Here is a 17,725-nt window from a genome sequence, read left to right on the forward strand (position 1 = left end):
CTCCAGCCCCGCCCCGGATTCCCTCCAGCCCCGCCCCGGATTCCCTCCAGCCCGAGGGCGAGCCTGGACCCTGGGAGGGAGGAGCAAGGCTCACTTTCTCCAGTCCCCGTCCTGGTCAGCGGCTTCCCGCCCCACTCTGCTGGGTGTGCAGGAGTGGCTGCACACTTAAAGACAGGTCCATTGGTGACAGAGCAAGGTCGTGGTTCCTCCTTCCCCTCCTCACATTACTCAGTCTTGGCTCCTGGGCGAAACCCCTTCTGGCTCTGAAGACTCAGCCTTTGGGGCTGGGGGTGTGGCTCAACTGGTAGCCCGCTCGCCTGGCATGCGTGCGGCCCGGGTTCCATCCTCAGCACCACATACAAACAAAGATGTTGTGTCCGCCGAAATGTAAAAAATAAATACTTATAAAATTCTCTCTCTCTCTCTCTCTCTCTCTCTTTAAAAAAAAAAAGCTGCTTAAAAAAGACCACATCCACTGACCATTTCCTTAAAAAAAAAAAAAAAGAAAAAAGACTCAGCCTGCCAGGTCACGTCAAAATGGAATCATTCAACCTGAGAGATTAATGCTCCTCTTCGTCCACTAAAAATCACGTCTCGACCAAGGTCTCTATTCAAAGATCATGTCTCTGGGGTTAGCAGAGTGCAGTCTCTGTTAGAGATCTCCCATTCAAACAGGACCAAACCTCCCAGCTCAGATCCCAAGACCATCCAGGCTCAAGAAGCAACCTCTGGCCTCAAAGTGAATTACCCTAAAGGCTACAGGACCGTGTACTGGCACAGTGCCTGGGCCCCTGATTGTTACAGTTCTAGTACCTTACCTGTTTCTCGCTTTGGGTTTTACACATCTTCCGTTTCAAAAGAAAATATTTCTAAATCCCACTGTGGAAATGATTTTTTGAAAAACCATTAACCAGAATGATAAATGAGTAAACTAAATGATTAACATGAATTAGAATCATGATTTTGAAAGACACAGGACAGATGTTATACACTGATGTTCAACTATCTGGTCTCTATCCACCAGAAAAACGTTTGTGGTAGAAGACAGTCCATGTGAATGCAGTTTAGCTATTAAGGACCAAAATTCAGTGGATATTACCTGGGAGGATTTTGGAAATATGGCACATACTTAGTGTTTTTAAACACTGAGCATAGTGGAGAGGGAGAGAGGTCAAGTGCAGGAGGAGGCCATGCTGCCCAGGACAAGGACTCTGAGCAGCTGGGAAGGTGGGGCCAGAACGCAGGGGCCCCTTCAGAGGAGGAAGCTCTATAGAAGGAGTGGAAGAAGGAGACCAGCAGTTCTCCAAGGTGAGCCCCAGGGCCCAGGAGGAGGATCATCCAAAAGGGTGACTTGGGTCTCTGAAAGGCACCAGGGAGCTGTGGGGATTAGGATACTTGAAAGTGGTCTGAAACAAGGGATTGTGCCTACCTGACCTCTCAGAAAGTCCCACCCCAATGTTGCTTTTTCCACTGAACATCTACGTGCTCTGATGGTATTGTGTGGACCAATTCTAAATGTTTAGAGGAACACACTGGGATAATCAAAATATGTGGGATGAAATTTAGCCAAACCCCTACAAAGTGACTTCTGGACTAGATTTCAAAACTCCTTCCAGGTCTGTGGGTGACATGCAATCACCCTCATGGAAAATTCACAGATATTCAACATAAAATTAAGTACAAAATAATTTTTTAGTAGAAATAAATATCAACAACTGGATCTAGTGGCACATGCCTGTAATCCCAGTGATTCCGGAGTCTGAGGCAGAAGATCACAAATTCAGGCTAACCTCAGCAACTTTGTGAGACTCTGGGGATGCAACTCAGTGGAAAAGCACCCTGGATTCAATCTCCCAATCCTAGGGGGGGAAAAAGGAAGAGGAAAGAAAGAGAGAGAGAGGGAGGAAGGAAGAGAGAAAGAAAAAAAAGAAAGAAGAAACGAAGGAAGGAAGTGGGGAAAGGAAGGAAAGAAGAGATCAACAGAGCAACTAAGAACAGAACAGGGAGGAAGAGCATGAGGAAAAGATTAACATTAAACAGAGACGAGTGGTGGGAGAGAAAGGGAGAGAGAAGGGAAATCATATGGAAATGGTAGGAGACCCTCAATGTTACACAAAATTACATATAAGAGGTTGTGAGGGGAAAGGGGGGGAACAAGGGAGAGAATTGAACAACAGCAGATGAGGTAGAGAGGGAAGATGGGAGGGGAGGGGAGGGGGGATAGTAGGGGATAGGAAAGGTAGCAGAATACAACAGTCACTAATATGCCATTATGGAAAAATGTGAATGTGTAACCGATGTGATTCTGCAATTTGTATTTGGGGTAAAAATGGGAGTTTATAACCCACTTGAGTCAAATGTATGAAAGATGATACGTCATGAGCTTTGTAATGTTTTGAACAACCAATAAAAAAAATAAGAGATCAACAGACAAATTTTTTAAGAAATTAAATCTGTTAAATATCATCTAGGTAAACTTAGAACATCCAGAATAGAAAGAACATGCTCTTAAATCTGAAAAGAAGAAAATAAAAATCACCGTTTATAAGATATTGCCAAATTGGAATTAAGGGGAAAAAAATTCCCTACATGTCTGAGATACCAAGAATAAGGCAATTTAGGGATTTTAGAAAGTTAGCAACAATGTTTAAGGTTAGAAAATTATGGAAAATAATAAAGAATGCCAAGGAGAAAAATATTGAAACTTTCATCCATAACCCTTAAGAAACCAATAGTTGGTTCTCTAAAACCTTTAAATTCGTAAAGCATTTGTCCAATGACAAAAATTAGAAGGGAAATAATAAGTTAATAATAGAATGAAGAAAAAAATCAACAGAAATAATTTCTCAAGTTAGGGAAGCTTTTTTTTCTCAGCAACATATTCATCTTACAGCTAAGTAGAACAAACTCAAGCATGTTAAAATTTGTTAAAAGAAATGAAGATCTGAATAGAGTCATAATGCACCATAAAGAAAAATGATACCACAAAATTATACTTGTTCTTCAGGAATTTGTGGCGTGAATTTTCAAAGCTTTCCAAAGAAGAAGGTGTGACATGAATTGTCATAAACTCCACCCCTCTATGGCATGAGAGACCTGCCCTGGGAAGAAAGGGCGGTGGGGCGTAAGGGGTTATGGGTCTGGGTCCACTATCAGGTGCTGGTATCTTAGAGAAAGAACATGGTGTTGTGGTCAAGAGCGCCCTGTGCTCCTGACCAGTATGCTGGGGAGGGTCAGACAGAGAGAGGAGGGTGTGGAGGAGGGAGAGGGGACACAGTGAACAGCTGGGGTACATAGAGTTCTTTGTGCTCTTTTTTGCAAATTTTCTCAAAGTCTGATACTGTATCAAAATAGAAAGTTAAAAAATACATGCATCACATGATCCACGATACACATAAATATATTATTAGTTGAAATAAAAGCTTCATCACACAAGACTTGCTTTAACTACAAAGAATTGCATCCTGAAATTGCTTTATTCTATTTTTTCACATTTTAAAGTTTACATGTTATTTTCTTAAAGTTTTATTTGCAATTGACACATAATAATTGTGCATATTATGGAGCATAATGTGATGTTTTGATACATAAAAATGTTATGTAATAATCAAATCAGGGTATTTAGCATATCCATCACCTCAAGTATTCATCATTTCTTAGTGAAGAGAACATCCAAGCCAGGTGCAGTGGCACACACCTGTAATCCCAGCGGCTCAGGAGACTGAGGCAGGAGGATTGCAAGTTCAAAGCCAGCATCAGCAAAAGCGAGGCACTAAGCAACTCAGTGAGACCCTGTCTATAAATAAACTACAAAATAGGGCTGGGGATGTGGCTCAGCAGTCGAGTGCCCCTGGGTTCAATCCCCAGTATCCCCCCCAAAATAATAACAATAATTAACAAAGGGTCAAGGTAACACACTTCATGGTATTATTTTAAACCAATAAAAGTACTGTAGGAAAAAATATTAGACCCCTAAGTGTCTCAGGTGATGCAGAATCAGATCCATAGCGTTCTTCATGGCACCTTAAATAAGTCTATGCTCCCTGGAGAGCATTCAAATCATCTGTTATAATAATATCAACCATGTTATCCTTTCCTCATAGTGTCTGCTTTGGGGATCATGCCTGGTAAAAAAAACCAAAATTAGAAGAAGAAATTGGTTTAAAGACAGAGTATTATATACAACATAGGCCAAAATCAGAAAAATCCACTTGTCCAATAGCATGAGACAACTATGCAAACTATACCTACAGAAAAATGCCAGAGATCCATTCATTATGAGGTGTATGCACACATGTGGACTGCCAATAAGTGCAGATTTTTAAGTGAAATGTGAACGAGAAGAGGAGCAGAGCCTGAGAATGTATTATACATGACAATCTCACCCACTTAAAACATAGGCATCAAGAAAAATCAAGAGAATTTGGAGGTCTATCACAAAAGATAGAAAATATTTTGCTTAATAATTATTCATTGAGCACACACTAATAGTATCGGGGGCTCTTGTAGATTTGATATAGATACCTATAACCCCAGGGAACAAACAGAAACCAAAACATGTACCCCCTGCTATTGGCATCCTAAGTGGGGAAAGTAGATAATAAAGACATGGGTTTTGGAGCTGGGGCTGTAGCTCAGTGGTAGAGCACTTGCCTAGCATGTGTGCGGCAGTGGGTTTGATTCTCAGCACCACATATAAATAAATGAACAAAATAAAGGCCCATCAATGTCTAAAAAATATTTTTTTTTAAAAAAAAGACATGGATTTTGGCATTTGTGAATTTTGGGTAATCACGTAAAGTATACATTACCTGCACCCTACAGGTCCCTTCAGTAGGAATTTTCCACCCTCTATCATGCACTTACTATCACCATGGAGTTATTTTCATGAACATGGAATGATACAGTATGCACTTACGTCTTTGTTCTTTTACTTCATGTAACTTCATATCTGCCAGGCTTATTCATATTGTCGTAGGTAGCATTAGCACATGATTTTTGTTGCATTATAGTATTATGTTATATGAATTATGGAATTATGTTAACAAAACACATTTTTTGTCCTTCTGTTGGTGGAATTTGTGTGGCTGTAAGTTATTGGCTGTTTAAAATAAAACTGTTCAACCTCATTGCACGTGACTCTAGGAAGACGTAAGTACTCATTCTGGTTGGGTGGGGATTCGGGACTACAGGCTCTTGCATGTTTAGCTCTGCTTGATATTGCTAGCATTCCAAAGTGGTTGCCCAATGTATGAGACCAATGAGTGAGAGTTCCACTTACTCCATAAATTCACCAACTACTGTTGGTTCTAGTAGTATCAACTATTATAGTAGACATATACTAGGATCTTATGGAATTTATAACCACTCTGCTGTCTAATGCTCTTTATCATGTTTTCATGTGCTTATTGGCCATTTAGATGTACAATTATGGGCCATGCATGTACAGGGCTTGACCCATATTTTTTTATTTTTATTGGGGGATGGGTACCAGGGATTGAACTCAGGGGCACTCAACCACTGAATCATATCCCCAGCCCTATTTTGTAGTTTATTTAAAGACAGGGTATCACTGAGTTGCTTAGCACCTCGCCATTGCTGAGGCTGGCTTTGAACCTGAGATCCTCCTTCCTCAGCCTCCGAGCCACTGGGATTACAGGCATGCACCACTGCACCCAGCGACCCATGTTTAATGTATGTATTTCTGAATATATAGTTTTTGGATAAGCAATCTTGTTGATTTGCAATGTTTTCTTCTAGCTTGGCTTTGCCTGAATATTTGACCTACAATACCAGCATGTCTTTCTGGATAATCTGTTTTAAACCCTGATAATTATTAGAAATTTTTGTTATTGGAGATTGAGGGTCAATTGTAGGGCCATATTTTGTTTCTTGATCCTTGTGTTTATCTGTAAGATTAAATAATTACCCTGGTGCAGATATATAAGTATATAATGAGGCAAAGGCAGCAATTAGGGGAGCTTTTTTTATTTCAAGGTGAGGAAAACACAAGAAAAAATGAGATATACCCTAGAGATTGAGGCAGGCAGATTGGCTATGAACCAAAATCCACCAAAATAATTAAGCTTCAGCCTTTTTTAAGGTAGTGGGTAGGAACTTGCTGTGGCTCTAAAACCATGAGCCAAAATGAACCTTTTGTCTTCATAAGTTCATTATCTCAGGTATTTTGCTATAGTAATGGAAAGCTGACAAACACACCTACATACAAAGTATAACAACTCATTCTGGTACCATGGATGGAAATTGCTGAGTGACTAGAAACTCCTTTTGAAGTTTCCTCGTAAGTTCCCTCTATAGTGAAATTAACATTATTTCAGGAGGATGGGATGCAGATAAAGGAATGGTGATTAAGGAATCTGAGAGAATAAGCCTCTTCTAGGAATGTTTGGGAAAGAGGGTAAAGTAGTATAATGTCAGCCTGTAGATCCCCATGATACTGGGGGTTAAACCCAGGGGCATTAAACACTGAGCCATTTTTTTTTAAATTTTGATTTTGAAACAGGGTCTTGCTAAGTTACCCAGGACCCCACTAAATTGCTGAAAAAAGCTGGCTTTGACCTTGCAATCATCCTGCCTCAGCCTCCCTAGTTCTGGGATTACAAACATGTGCCATCGCTTAGAGATTTAGAGACCTCAGGATGAAGGAGACGGAGTGAAGGATCAAAGCAGACCATCTACACAGAGACTCCAGTGAGTCATTGCCCTTCTCATCAGATGTGCTTATTACAGAAGGAGTCAGTAAGTTCATCCGAAGACTCAAGGTCCACCCTACTGGTCTATACTCATTCAGAGAAAATTAACGACACCGGTACCAGGATAAGACATTTACAGTTTTCACCAGGGCCCAAGGAGGTGAAGGATTGACCAAAAAAGAAGGTCTCCTTTCCAGTTGTGTAGGAAGCCATGAGAGGACACCTTGAAGACATCTAGAAAATTAAGTAGAGCCAGGATCCTGAGAGATTAACTAGGGACCAAAATCCACCAAAATGATTAAGCTCTGGCCTTTTGTTAGGTTGGGGGGTGGGAACTTATAGTGGCTCACAACTTTGGCCATGCCTCTTTGTATAGCTGTTGGCATACAACTGTCCATCTGTACACAGATGGGGTACCACAAAATAGGAAGGCAGGAAGCGTCCTGGCTGTCCCAGCTGGGGACTCCACTACCCTGGTCCATGGTCACTCACACACACAGGCCTGCTTCCCCTTGGGAAGGCTCTGGGATGCTCAGGAGGAAGGGAGATTCCTGACAGAAAGGACTCCTCCATTTTCTAGACAGTCAGTCTCCTGGGCCACTGTCAAAAATGGGACCAGGAAGTCTCAAAATTCCTTCTGACCCCCACCAGAATCCCCATGAACCAGTGCCCAGGTCAGAGTCAGTCCCTTGGAAGTAGCAGTGAAAGGCTGTGAGTGCAGGGAGCCAGAGGCAACAGGACAAGTGAAGAACAAGTGGGGTTCAGGCTTGATGGGCAGCAGGCCAGGGCTACTGCAGGGTCCTTACTGGGGACCAGGGTGAGCAGCGGGCAGTAGTGGGTAACACTGGGCAGCACAGGGCCTAGCTCCAGAGGGAGGGAACAGTCAAAGCTGGCACAGCCGCTGGACTTTGGGTTGGTTTAATTCAGGACACTGAAAGGTTAGGATGGGGAAAATGAGGAGCTGAGGTTTAAAGGTCCTGAATGGGACTGGGGTTTGGTGGGAGAAAAGGGGGCTGATAAGGCCTCGGGTGTGAGAAGGGAATAAAAAGAAGGGGAAGGAACGAGAAGGTGCAGGGGTCCGGCTGCTCCTCAGGACCTGGGTGGCAGGAAGGAGACAGGCTCCTCACACCCTGCTCCTGCCCTCCCCTAGGCCCTACCTGTGGCCATCTCTGTGAACACAGGTGTTGGGAGGAAGCGGCTGGACTTCATGTATTCTTCAGGCCCTGTGAGTGGCAAGAGGAAGCAGGAGCTCAGGGCTGCTGCCCCACTGGGCTGGAGCAGCCCCAGTGCAGGAGCAGCCCTGCCAGGAGAGCTCCAGTGCTGAGCAGCGCACAGTCACCCCAGTTTCTAGGGTCTGGAAGGACACCCTTCAATTTCCCGTGAATGGACCCTATGCAAGGTGTTTTATACCCACTAGAAATTACAATGTAGGTTTAGAAAATCCACTCAGCAATCCTGCAAGATTAAGTTCTGTATTCAGCATTTATCAACAGGGAAGCCGAAGGGCAGAGAGGTTAAGGAACTTCCTCATGCTCACACTCTAAGGTCCTTGCTTAGCATCTGGACGGCCATCTTAAGTGACAGCCGCCATTTTAAAGAAAAAGTTTTGCTTTCTGGCCCGTGGGCGTTTCTGAGTAAGGCTCACCACTCCCTCATACCAACCCGACCCTTCACTGCACATTAGGACCCTCTGGGCTCTGGTTCCTGAGCCTCCCCCATAAAAGTCCCAGAACTCAGGCCTGTGTTGCCTCTCTCTCCTACAGAGAGATGGCCTTCATTTGTCTCTCGTGTGTATCTCTGCCTGGTCCCCGTCTTTCATTTCTCGCTTACCTGTCCCTCGGTCCTCACTTTCCCTTCCCACACAGCTCACAGTGAGTTGGACGAGCTGGATGGAACCTGGCTCTGTCTCTCCAGTTCTGAGTTCTCTGCCGCACTTTCCCCTGGTCCTCTCTGTAGGGAACCCTGTCCCTCTCCGTCTGCACAAACCTTCTCCTTTTTCATGGGGATGCTTCTGGTATGTCTGGTTTAAAACAAGAAGATGGCTCTAGCAGGATGAAGGGGCTCAGAATATAGCTGTGCAACTTACAAGAGAGCCCAGGTCTCACCCAGTGACTCAGCAAATCCTGGGTGAAATTAGACAGGGGCGGTGAACAAACTTGAAAGGCCAAGCCACCTTTAATTATTCCCCTGAAGCAGAACAGAAAATTCAGACTGAGTGAAACCAGTGTCACTGTACCCCAACCTAACCTCATCTCCAGCCCTGCTACAGACCAGGCCGTATGACCTTCTGTGGTATCCTGTGTCTTCTACCCACCCCCCAGGAAAGTGAGTGCCAGATCATTTCAGAGGGGTCAGAGGCCTCAGGCTGCAGCCCTCCCCTCTCTTCTACCCCACCCCTCCCTGCCTCACCCCCAGGGTCCTGCCAGCCCTTACACAATCCCCAAGGCCACTCAGCCTGGAACAGATCCAGAGCTGAGGAGAACTAGCTGAGAAAGCAGATCCTCAGATAGGGAGTGGGAAAGGAAAACAGATCCCAGGCTGAATTACTGTCCCCTCAGATCCTCATATATCTACTAAAAGTTTGTTGGTGACAAAAAAGTGGACTTTGGGCTGGGGTTATGTAGCTCAGTGGTAGAGGGCTTGCCTAGCATGTGTGAGGCACTGGGTTGGATTCTCAGCACCACATATAAATAAATAAAATAAAGGTTCATTGACAACTAATATATATATATATATATATATATATATATATATATATATATATATATACATATTAAAAGCAAAACAAGTAGGCTTGGGGTGACTTGTGATTGACAGTGAGGTGAGCTTGCAGGCTGTGATCCCCAGCACCCAGGTGTACCACAGGCACCTTGTAGTTAGGTGTCTGCTATTTCCTGCTGCACTCAGTCCTAGGATAGGGGCATCTTTACATGTCCCACTGAGCCTGACTAGCTAACCTTATACAGAGAAGATCAGTGAATGTGCGTGAAAATACGTGTATGACCCCATGTCACAGATATAAAGCTGAAGGTATTGAGGGGAAGGAGGAAAAGAGGAAGAGTGAAGGTTGTCCCACTGTGGAACACCCCTGTATAAAAAAAATCCTCCCTCAGGGGCCCACATAATTCACTTTCAGCCCCATTCACGGCCCAGGGTCTCGGTGTGTCCCCGTGGAGCACCTGATTGAGCGAAGCCTGATCCAGATCAGGTATGGCTTTTCCTTTAAACAGAAATCAGGGAGGGGCCCTTAGAAGCCAGGGGCTAACAGGGAGCCCAGCACAGCCTCCACTGGCACTGGGACCTTGAGCAAGTGACTTAAAATGTAAAATAAAATTTCAAATCTAATAAGCAGATTAATATAGTTTTTGTTTTTGTTTGTTTTTCCTGATACTGGAGATTGAACCCAGGGATACTCTACCACTGATCTACACCCCCAAACCTTTCTAAAAAATTATTTTAAGAGGGGGGTCTCACTAAGTTATTAAAGCTGGCCTTAAACTTTCAATCCTCCTGCCTCAGCCTTCTGAGTACTTGGGATTATAGATGAGCACCACCACACCTGGCTTATCTTGTTCTTTTAATTTGAGCTTCTAGATCAGGGATCAGGAAAGAACAGCCACGTGTTGTTGTCTGCTTTGTCTCATTATTCATTCATTGTATTTATAAGTCATAGTGTAAATTTAGCATTTTACCCATTTGAATGGTTCAGTAATTATTATGTACATTCCTAACATTGTGCACCCATCACCACCACCCATATCCCAAACTCTTTTCGACTTGTGAAAATGGAAGTTTTACCCACTAAACAATAGCTCCCCATTCCCTTCTCTCCCTAGCCCCTGGAAACCACCATTTTACTTTCCATATCCCAGACTGTGACTATCCTGCCTCCCTCAAAGAAGTGGAATCATGAAGGTTTGGAATGTTTGTGACTGCTTCATTTCAATTAGCATAATGCACTCAAGGTTTATCCATATTTTATCATGTGTCAAATTTTCTTTCAATACTGAATAATATCCCTTTGTATTTAAAGATCATATTTTGTTTATCCATTCATTGGTAGGTAGACTCATGGTTTGCATCCATATTTTACTGTTATAAATAATGCCACTATAGATATGGGTATACTAATACATATTTGGAAATATGTATTTGAAAAGTTGCTTTGACTTCTTTGGAGTATGTACCCAGAAACGGAATTGGTACATTACAGAGTGCTTCTATTTTTTATTTATTTTTTTTTTGAGGTACCATCGTATTGATTTCTACAGTAGCTATACCATTTTACTTTCCCTCCAAAAGGGAAAAAGTTTTCCAATCACTCTGCAAAATTACCAAACTTATGGCTGTCGTCGTCATCCTAATGTGTGTAAGGGAGAGGATCATTGTAGTTTTGACTTACATTTCTCCAATGATTCGCAAAGTTGAACAATATTTCACGTATTTATTGGCATTTGTGTGTCTTCTCTGGAGAAACACCTATTTGAGTCCTTTGCCCATGTTTGAATTGGCTCTTGGTTTTCTATCTGCTGCAGTCACCTGAGTTATTAAAGTTCCGTGGGATGCTGCTCTACCTAGTAATTATGTATGGTCTGACCACATGCTTGCTGCTTCATGACCCAGGAAACTAGGCCTGCGCATCTCAGGTCACATTGTTCCAAGGACAGCTAGAACGTCTTCAGTGCTGAAGTGGGAGAGAGCTACTGGCTCATACTATAATACCTGCAGAGCTGTAAATCCCAGTACTGGCTACGCAGGCAGGCCAAGGCTTCCTCAGAGATAATTTTTTCCAATTTCCAAATTTCCTGAGCATTGACCATATACCAGACACTACCAGACATATCAGAGATTAAAAAGTCCAACAAGCCCTGCGCCCTCTCCTCAGTGGGGTGTGTTCATGGAGAACGTCCTGGGACAGGAGGGCTGTCCAGACCAGGAATGCTTCCAGGAGAAGGATCAGAATGTGGTCACCTGTGGGCTCCTCGGCCCCTTCCCATCAGCCCAGCACCTCTCTGAACCATGACACCTGGCTGCACATGGCCTATGGAGCCTTGCACCCTGCCACATGGATGAGGAACCCTGGCATGGAAGGAGCACCCTTCTATAGGAATCCCATGGTGAGGACCACAGGGACATGGACAGGGGACAGCGACAACCTTAAGTGACCTCATACCCTTTCTGACCACACAGAGCACCCACCCCACACCCCCATGCACCCAGTTCCTGCTGTGGACAACAGACCACAGCCACACAGTGAGCCCTGAGGGTGAGAGGCAATGACACAGACACAGAGCAAGTGTGGTCCAGGCTTTATTGGGGTCAGACAGGGCTGGGCAGCTGCCATGCTGGGGACCAGAGCCAGCTCACCAGGTAGTACTGGAGTTTGGGGCAGTGCAGGGGAGCACAGGGTCAGTCATGCTCCTCCAAGCAGAGCTGAGGACTGTCTGGTTGGATTCAGGGCAGGAATGAGGAAGGGGAAGAGGGGCTTTCCTAAAGAAAAGGGGGAGCTGTAGCTTACAATGGATTTACTGGGGGAGAAGTTGGGCAGAAGAAAGGGTTCTGAAAAGGGCTTGCAGAGGAAAGGGGAGCCGGAAGGGAAAAGGAAGAAGATTGAAGCTAGGGGTGCCAGGAACATCAGGGCCAGCAGATGCATTGATGGATCCCACCTCTTCAAATGACAGGGTCCTATTTATTGCTCCACTGGGCCAGTTTTAAATACAGAGGACTGCGAAGGAATTGGCTGGACTTCATGTAGGTAGATATCTTCTTCAGTCCCTGGGAGTGGGAAAGAAAAGGCAGGATTTGAGATCTGCTGCCTCTTTGGGTTCCAGCAGCCCCAGTCCAGGAACAGGCACTTGAGTTTGTAATGTGGATACGGAAAATCCACCAAGGATCTGAGGTGCAAACAGGGAAAGCAACTTCCTCATTCTCCCAGGGCTACTGAGTGGGGTTGGGCTGAACCCAGCTTGGCTCTGGGCTCTCGCTGCACTCCTCCCTCCCCCACAACCCCCGCACTGAGGCCCCGGCACTCCCTATGCACACAAACATTCTCCTTTTTTCACCTTGAGGCCTCCTGGCATTTGGGTAATGATAAGGAGGAAGGATCTAGCAGAACAAAGGGGCTGAGAACAAGCCTATGCAGCTTGGCAGAGCCCAGATGTCACCCAGTGACTCAGCAAATCCAGGATGAAGAACGCTAGAGGATCCATTGATAACCGCCCCCCAAGGCAGTGTGTGACTCCGGAGGAGAGTGGGAGAGGGAAGCTGAACCAAGTTGGATCCTTCTGATAAATAAATCGTTTCTCAGTGACATGTCAGTGAAACTTCACATTGATCTTTCCGGTGGCAATACAATGACCCCTGGAGGTCAGGTGAGCACTGGACTTTGAGCCTGGAACCTTCCATCCTGCCCTCTAAAAACACTGTTTAATTAAAAACTGTGCCCAAAAGGAGCAAGTTCCAGATGTTTGCAACATTTTGCCCACCTGCGGTTAAAGTCTGCAAGGACTAAGACATCCCCCAATGTAACCTATATAAACCATACCTCCCCTGTCTTCAGAGCCATTTTCTACCCAGATAGTGAGCCATCCAGTGCCTAACTCCGCTGCTAAAGGAAAGGCATAGCTGAACCATGAAGTCTGGTCCTGTCCGGGTTATTTGTGCTTTCATCACGGTGCCGAGACTTTTTTGGTTATTTTAGCTTACACCCACGAAGAAGGACTGGCCAGCTGTAACCATTCACCACCTGGATCAGAAAAGCTCAAACTTCTCCAGCTGATACCTGAGCCTGTTTTCACTGTGCCCCAAACTACCCCATCTCCTGCACAGCAAAACAGGTTGAATGATACTCAGGTGTGCTGTGCACCAACCTTACCAGGAAAAATACCCAGATCACATCTGAAGGATTCATAGTGTCAGGGCTGCCTGCACACAAGCCAGGCCCAGCCAGCCTCAGGCTGTAGCCCTCTGCTCCCCCCCCACTCTTTGACCCCACAGTTGTGCCAGCTCTTACACAAGCTCCAAGGCCACTCCCAGGAAGAGAGCCAGAGCTAATTAGAACCAGCTGGGAAGCAAAGTACATTCTCAGCTGAAGTGGGAGGAGAGAGGAACTCAGATCCCAGGATGAAAAACCAGTTGAACTAATGCCTCAAATTCTCAAATCTTTAAAATCTCTCTAAAAAAAAAATAGGCTTTGTTGATGACAAACAAGTGGACTCAGGGTGACCCTAATTAGCTGTGGAGTGAGGCCCAGACCACATTCCCTAGCACCCAGCTAGCACCAGGGGCATCTCCTAGTCTGGTGCTTGACATTCCCTGCATGACTTGGTCCCAGCATGGGGCCATCTTTATAGTCCTACTCTCCAGATATAGCATTAGATACAAAGGAGAATGCCCAGAGAATAAGAGTTAAAGTGAGAGTATGGCACCATTTAAAATAGAACATGCTAGATAATGAAGAGGAAGAAATGATGAAAAGGAGGGCATAGAATACCCACATGGAACAACTGAGGAAAAAACCCCCAAAGTCCCCCACATGTACTCACCCAGCACTGGTGCTTCCCCGGGTGGCATCTGATGGAGCCAAGCCTATTGCAGAGCAGCTCTCAACACTGTCTGGGCCTTGCTCTGCCAGTCCCCCAGCCTCACCTCAGCCTCCCACCTCCAGCTGCACACACCCTGCCTCGCTCTCCTCCTGCACAGTATCCTGGGCTGTGAAACCCAGGCTGCATGAGGGCCTGAGGTTGCTCCTTCTGACAGAAGGCAGGACAGACACCCACCAGGGCCTTAGGAGCCAAGGCTGACAGAGAGCCCAGCACAGCCTCCCCTGGAACTGGGACCTTGAGCAAAAGACTTCCCCTCTACAGTCCCAGTTTCCATCTCTGTCCAATGTGCCTGGTAATTCTATCTAAAGCCTTGCAGGTTGCTGTGTCAATAAATTAGTCAAGGTAGACGTAACTTTTGAGCACAGGTCCTGGAAAAAATCCAGGCCTCAAAACGTGCTAGTTGTTCCTTTTGTAACCTCTGAGATATGGAAAGTCTCGTGGAAAACAGGAAGGAAAAGAGGCATTGAAGGGTGAGGAGGAGCAGGGGCATCACCTCAAAGCGGGACATGAAGTCCTTCAGGTTTGGGAATGCCTCCAGGCACTTGGGTTCAAATAGAAGGTGCTGGTCCAGGACATCATAAGTGATGAAATCCACGTAGGTGATCTGCAGAAAGCTGAGGATGAGTGGGCATGAAAATCTCTACCCTGGAAAGAGTGACACCTCCAGACTCCTCCCCTTTTACCTTGTCCCCTGCAAACCAGGGCCGCTTCCCCAGGAACTGTGAGTAGAGCTTCATCTTCTCAGGCAGGGTCTCCAAGAACTCAGGCTTCTTCTTCTCCTGAGGCAGAAATCAGCTGTCACCACCCTCAGACAGGAGCTCCCTGCCTGAGGGGCTGGCATCAGCAGTGGTGTGCATGGCCCACCTGCCAGGGCTGAGCACCTGCCATGCACCTGAGCCTGTGTCAGGGTGAGGTTTTCATTCCTGCAACACCACTGCTTAGACTCCTATCTGGTAGCATTCCGATCTCTCAGAGTGATATAAAGTCAGACAGGAACACAACATGGTCCCTGAAACTGTCACCACTCGTGGGTCTAGTACATATCCCGTGAGTCAGACTCAGGAGTATATGGCAGGCTATGGACTTGAAGAAGCAAAGTACTAAAAGAGCTCTGAAGATATAACAAAGTTCTACCCAATAGGAGGTTAAAGGATGAAATGCATATCTGAGTAACATGCATAACGTTAAGGAGTGTTTGATGTTGCAAGAAAGAAGGAAAGTTCGATGGATGACTCTGAGCTGCTTATTGGGAAAGGTTCTGACACCTGCTGGTGTCAAGGACAAAACATGGGGGAAACATGTCTCAAGAGAAGAGTGCATTACATTCCCTCGTCTATTACTTCTTGAGTTTTCAATCTCTGTATTCCAGGAGCAGGGAGGTAGTATGAAGCTGTGGAAGACAGTGGCCATGGCACAGGTCAAGGTGGAGAGAATCTGAATGCCTGACTCTACTGTATAGAAACTGGATGTCATATTGGAGTCTGGACTGTACCCCAAGAGTGGTAAGAACTGATCCACCAGTGTTTCTATGACAAGATTTCATAGGTTATGAGAGTCAGTCTGTTGGCAAGATAAGAAAGCTTGGAGAAGGAGTACCACTAAGGAATCCAAATGTTGAACTGGACCAATAGAGATGTGAAAGCACGGGTTTAAATCCCCTAAATCCTGTCTGCTCCAGAACTGTGACTCACAAAGTCAGGGCTGTAGCAGATCACGGCAAGTTGTACACGAGTGTCCATAGCCTGGTTCTCCAAAATGTCCACACGAATCATCTCCTCTTCTGTCTCCCCACCTATGGCCCACACAAGAGGGACACACCTTCAGCCTCCCACCCAGCCAAGCCAGGGACACGACCACCATCCCCCACACCCTGCAGCCAGCCCCACTCACACAGGTTGTGCTTGCGGGCAAGGTAGCGCAGGATGGCGTTGCTCTGGGTGATCCTGTGAGGCCCGTCAATCAAGTAGGGCAGCTGGATGGACAACCAGGGATGGTCAGGTGAGCCACCTAATCCCAGTCCCCCTTCCCTGATTTAGGGCACATGTGAGACCTGGCATTAGTGTGTCTGGCCCATGGTAATCACTACACACACACACTGTGGAATAAGTGTATGATCTGGGACACAGACCATCACTCAAAGACAGTGTAGACACCCATCCATCAGAGGTGATGTTGGGGCAAAGAGTAACACACACAGCAATGAGGTCAGTTGAGGAGAAGCTCTGGCCCTAGAAACTCTACCCTGGACCAAGGAGATGAGACAAAGATGGCTTCACTTTCCCCAACCACCCCATCCTCCCCACCTACATTGGGAAAGTCCAGGCCCAGCTTGAATTTCTCATCCAGCCACTGGCTTCTGTCGTAATTGGGAGCTGTGGGGGAGAAGATGATGTGAAAGCAAACCTCCCCTGAGTCCAACCCCCCTTCCCCAGCATCCTCCCAAGGGATCAGGGATAAGACCCCTAAGAAGGTGAATGTGAAATCTGAGTCACTCAGCCTCACATTCCTAGATTTGGGTGGGTATAGAGAGGACAATGCTCATAATTACTGTTGGATCCTAAACTACTAAGGCTTACGAAAGGTTCAGGCAAGCCTTAAGGGGAATCCAACCCAGTTGCTCTCGGAGAGGGATCTGGGACTCTGCTGCCAACATCATGCCTTTTCAGACCAAGATGTATCCTCAAATTCAGGAAGCATCAGGCCCTAGGTCCAGCAGGAGGAGGGTTGTAGGCCTGAGCACAGAGTGGCCAGGCATGGTCTCATTGCACCAATCAGCAGGAGGAGCTGGGCAGGGGTCTGAACAGGAGGGTGCCATTACCGTCCCCCATGGTGTATCTCTTCTCCTCATAGTTTGAGTCTGTGTATTCCAGGAGCAGGCGGATGGGGTTAGTAAGCTGGGAGAGATGGTCATGGCAGAGGTTAGAGACAGAAGAACTCATTAATTGCAGGTGAGCCCTCTCCCTACCACCCTACACCTATCACCAGCACTCATGCCAGTGGGGACACATACACACACAAACACACACACACACAGAGTCTGGCACAGGCCTCCTGTCAGGGACAGGCCGGGGACTCCAGAAAATCCTAAAGAGGATCAATGTTCTAGAACCCACTACCCCAAGCTGATCTGCACAGCCTAGTCCCTCATCCCCATCCCACCTGCCAAAGGACCTTTGCTTACCCCACGGACGTCCCAATAACCCAGTATCATAGGCATGGTGCTGTGTACTTAGCAGACAGGCCTCTGTCAGGATGGCCTTCAGTTCTGAGAGCCTCTGGCGAGCAGAAAAGTGGGGACTTGTTGTGATCAGTGTTTATCTGTTGGTCCGGCCATACCCCACCTCCTGAATCCTCCAATCACAGACCCCTGAGAGTAAACTGTGGCCCAGCGGAGGGACAAGTAGGATC

General features: G+C 46.1%; 1 protein-coding gene across 1 annotated transcript; it reads right to left on the reverse strand.

Moving 5' to 3' along the window:
* Positions 1–12,007: 12,007 nt before the first annotated feature.
* LOC124108704 (glutathione S-transferase Mu 2) lies at positions 12,008–17,725 on the reverse strand. Its single transcript, XM_046467209.2, has 8 exons — positions 17,499–17,725; positions 17,136–17,211; positions 16,625–16,689; positions 16,208–16,289; positions 16,009–16,109; positions 15,001–15,096; positions 14,811–14,921; positions 12,008–12,488 (listed from the first exon to the last, which is right to left on the reverse strand). The coding sequence occupies exons 1-8, from the start codon at positions 17,532–17,534 to the stop codon at positions 12,399–12,401; spliced, it is 657 nt and encodes a 218-aa protein (XP_046323165.1). The 5' UTR covers positions 17,535–17,725; the 3' UTR covers positions 12,008–12,398.

This window comes from Marmota monax, unplaced genomic scaffold, assembly GCF_021218885.2.
Source record: "Marmota monax isolate L192 unplaced genomic scaffold, Marmota_monax_Labrador192_F-V1.1 WCK01_AAM20220418_F8-fsc00181, whole genome shotgun sequence".
In the NCBI taxonomy this organism is placed as follows: Eukaryota; Metazoa; Chordata; class Mammalia; order Rodentia; family Sciuridae; genus Marmota; species Marmota monax.

Bases quoted from the DNA above. Each gene is read 5' to 3' on its own strand.
- LOC124108704 (XM_046467209.2), bottom strand. From the start codon at position 17,534: ATGCCTATGATACTGGGTTATTGGGACGTCCGTGGG. The intron at 17,212-17,498 runs GTAAGCAAAGGT...CATCTCTCCCAG, and splicing joins GTTATTGGGACGTCCGTGGG to CTTACTAACCCCATCCGCCT. The intron at 15,097-16,008 runs GTGAGTCACAGT...TTTCTGCCTCAG, and splicing joins TCTGCTACAGCCCTGACTTT to GAGAAGAAGAAGCCTGAGTT.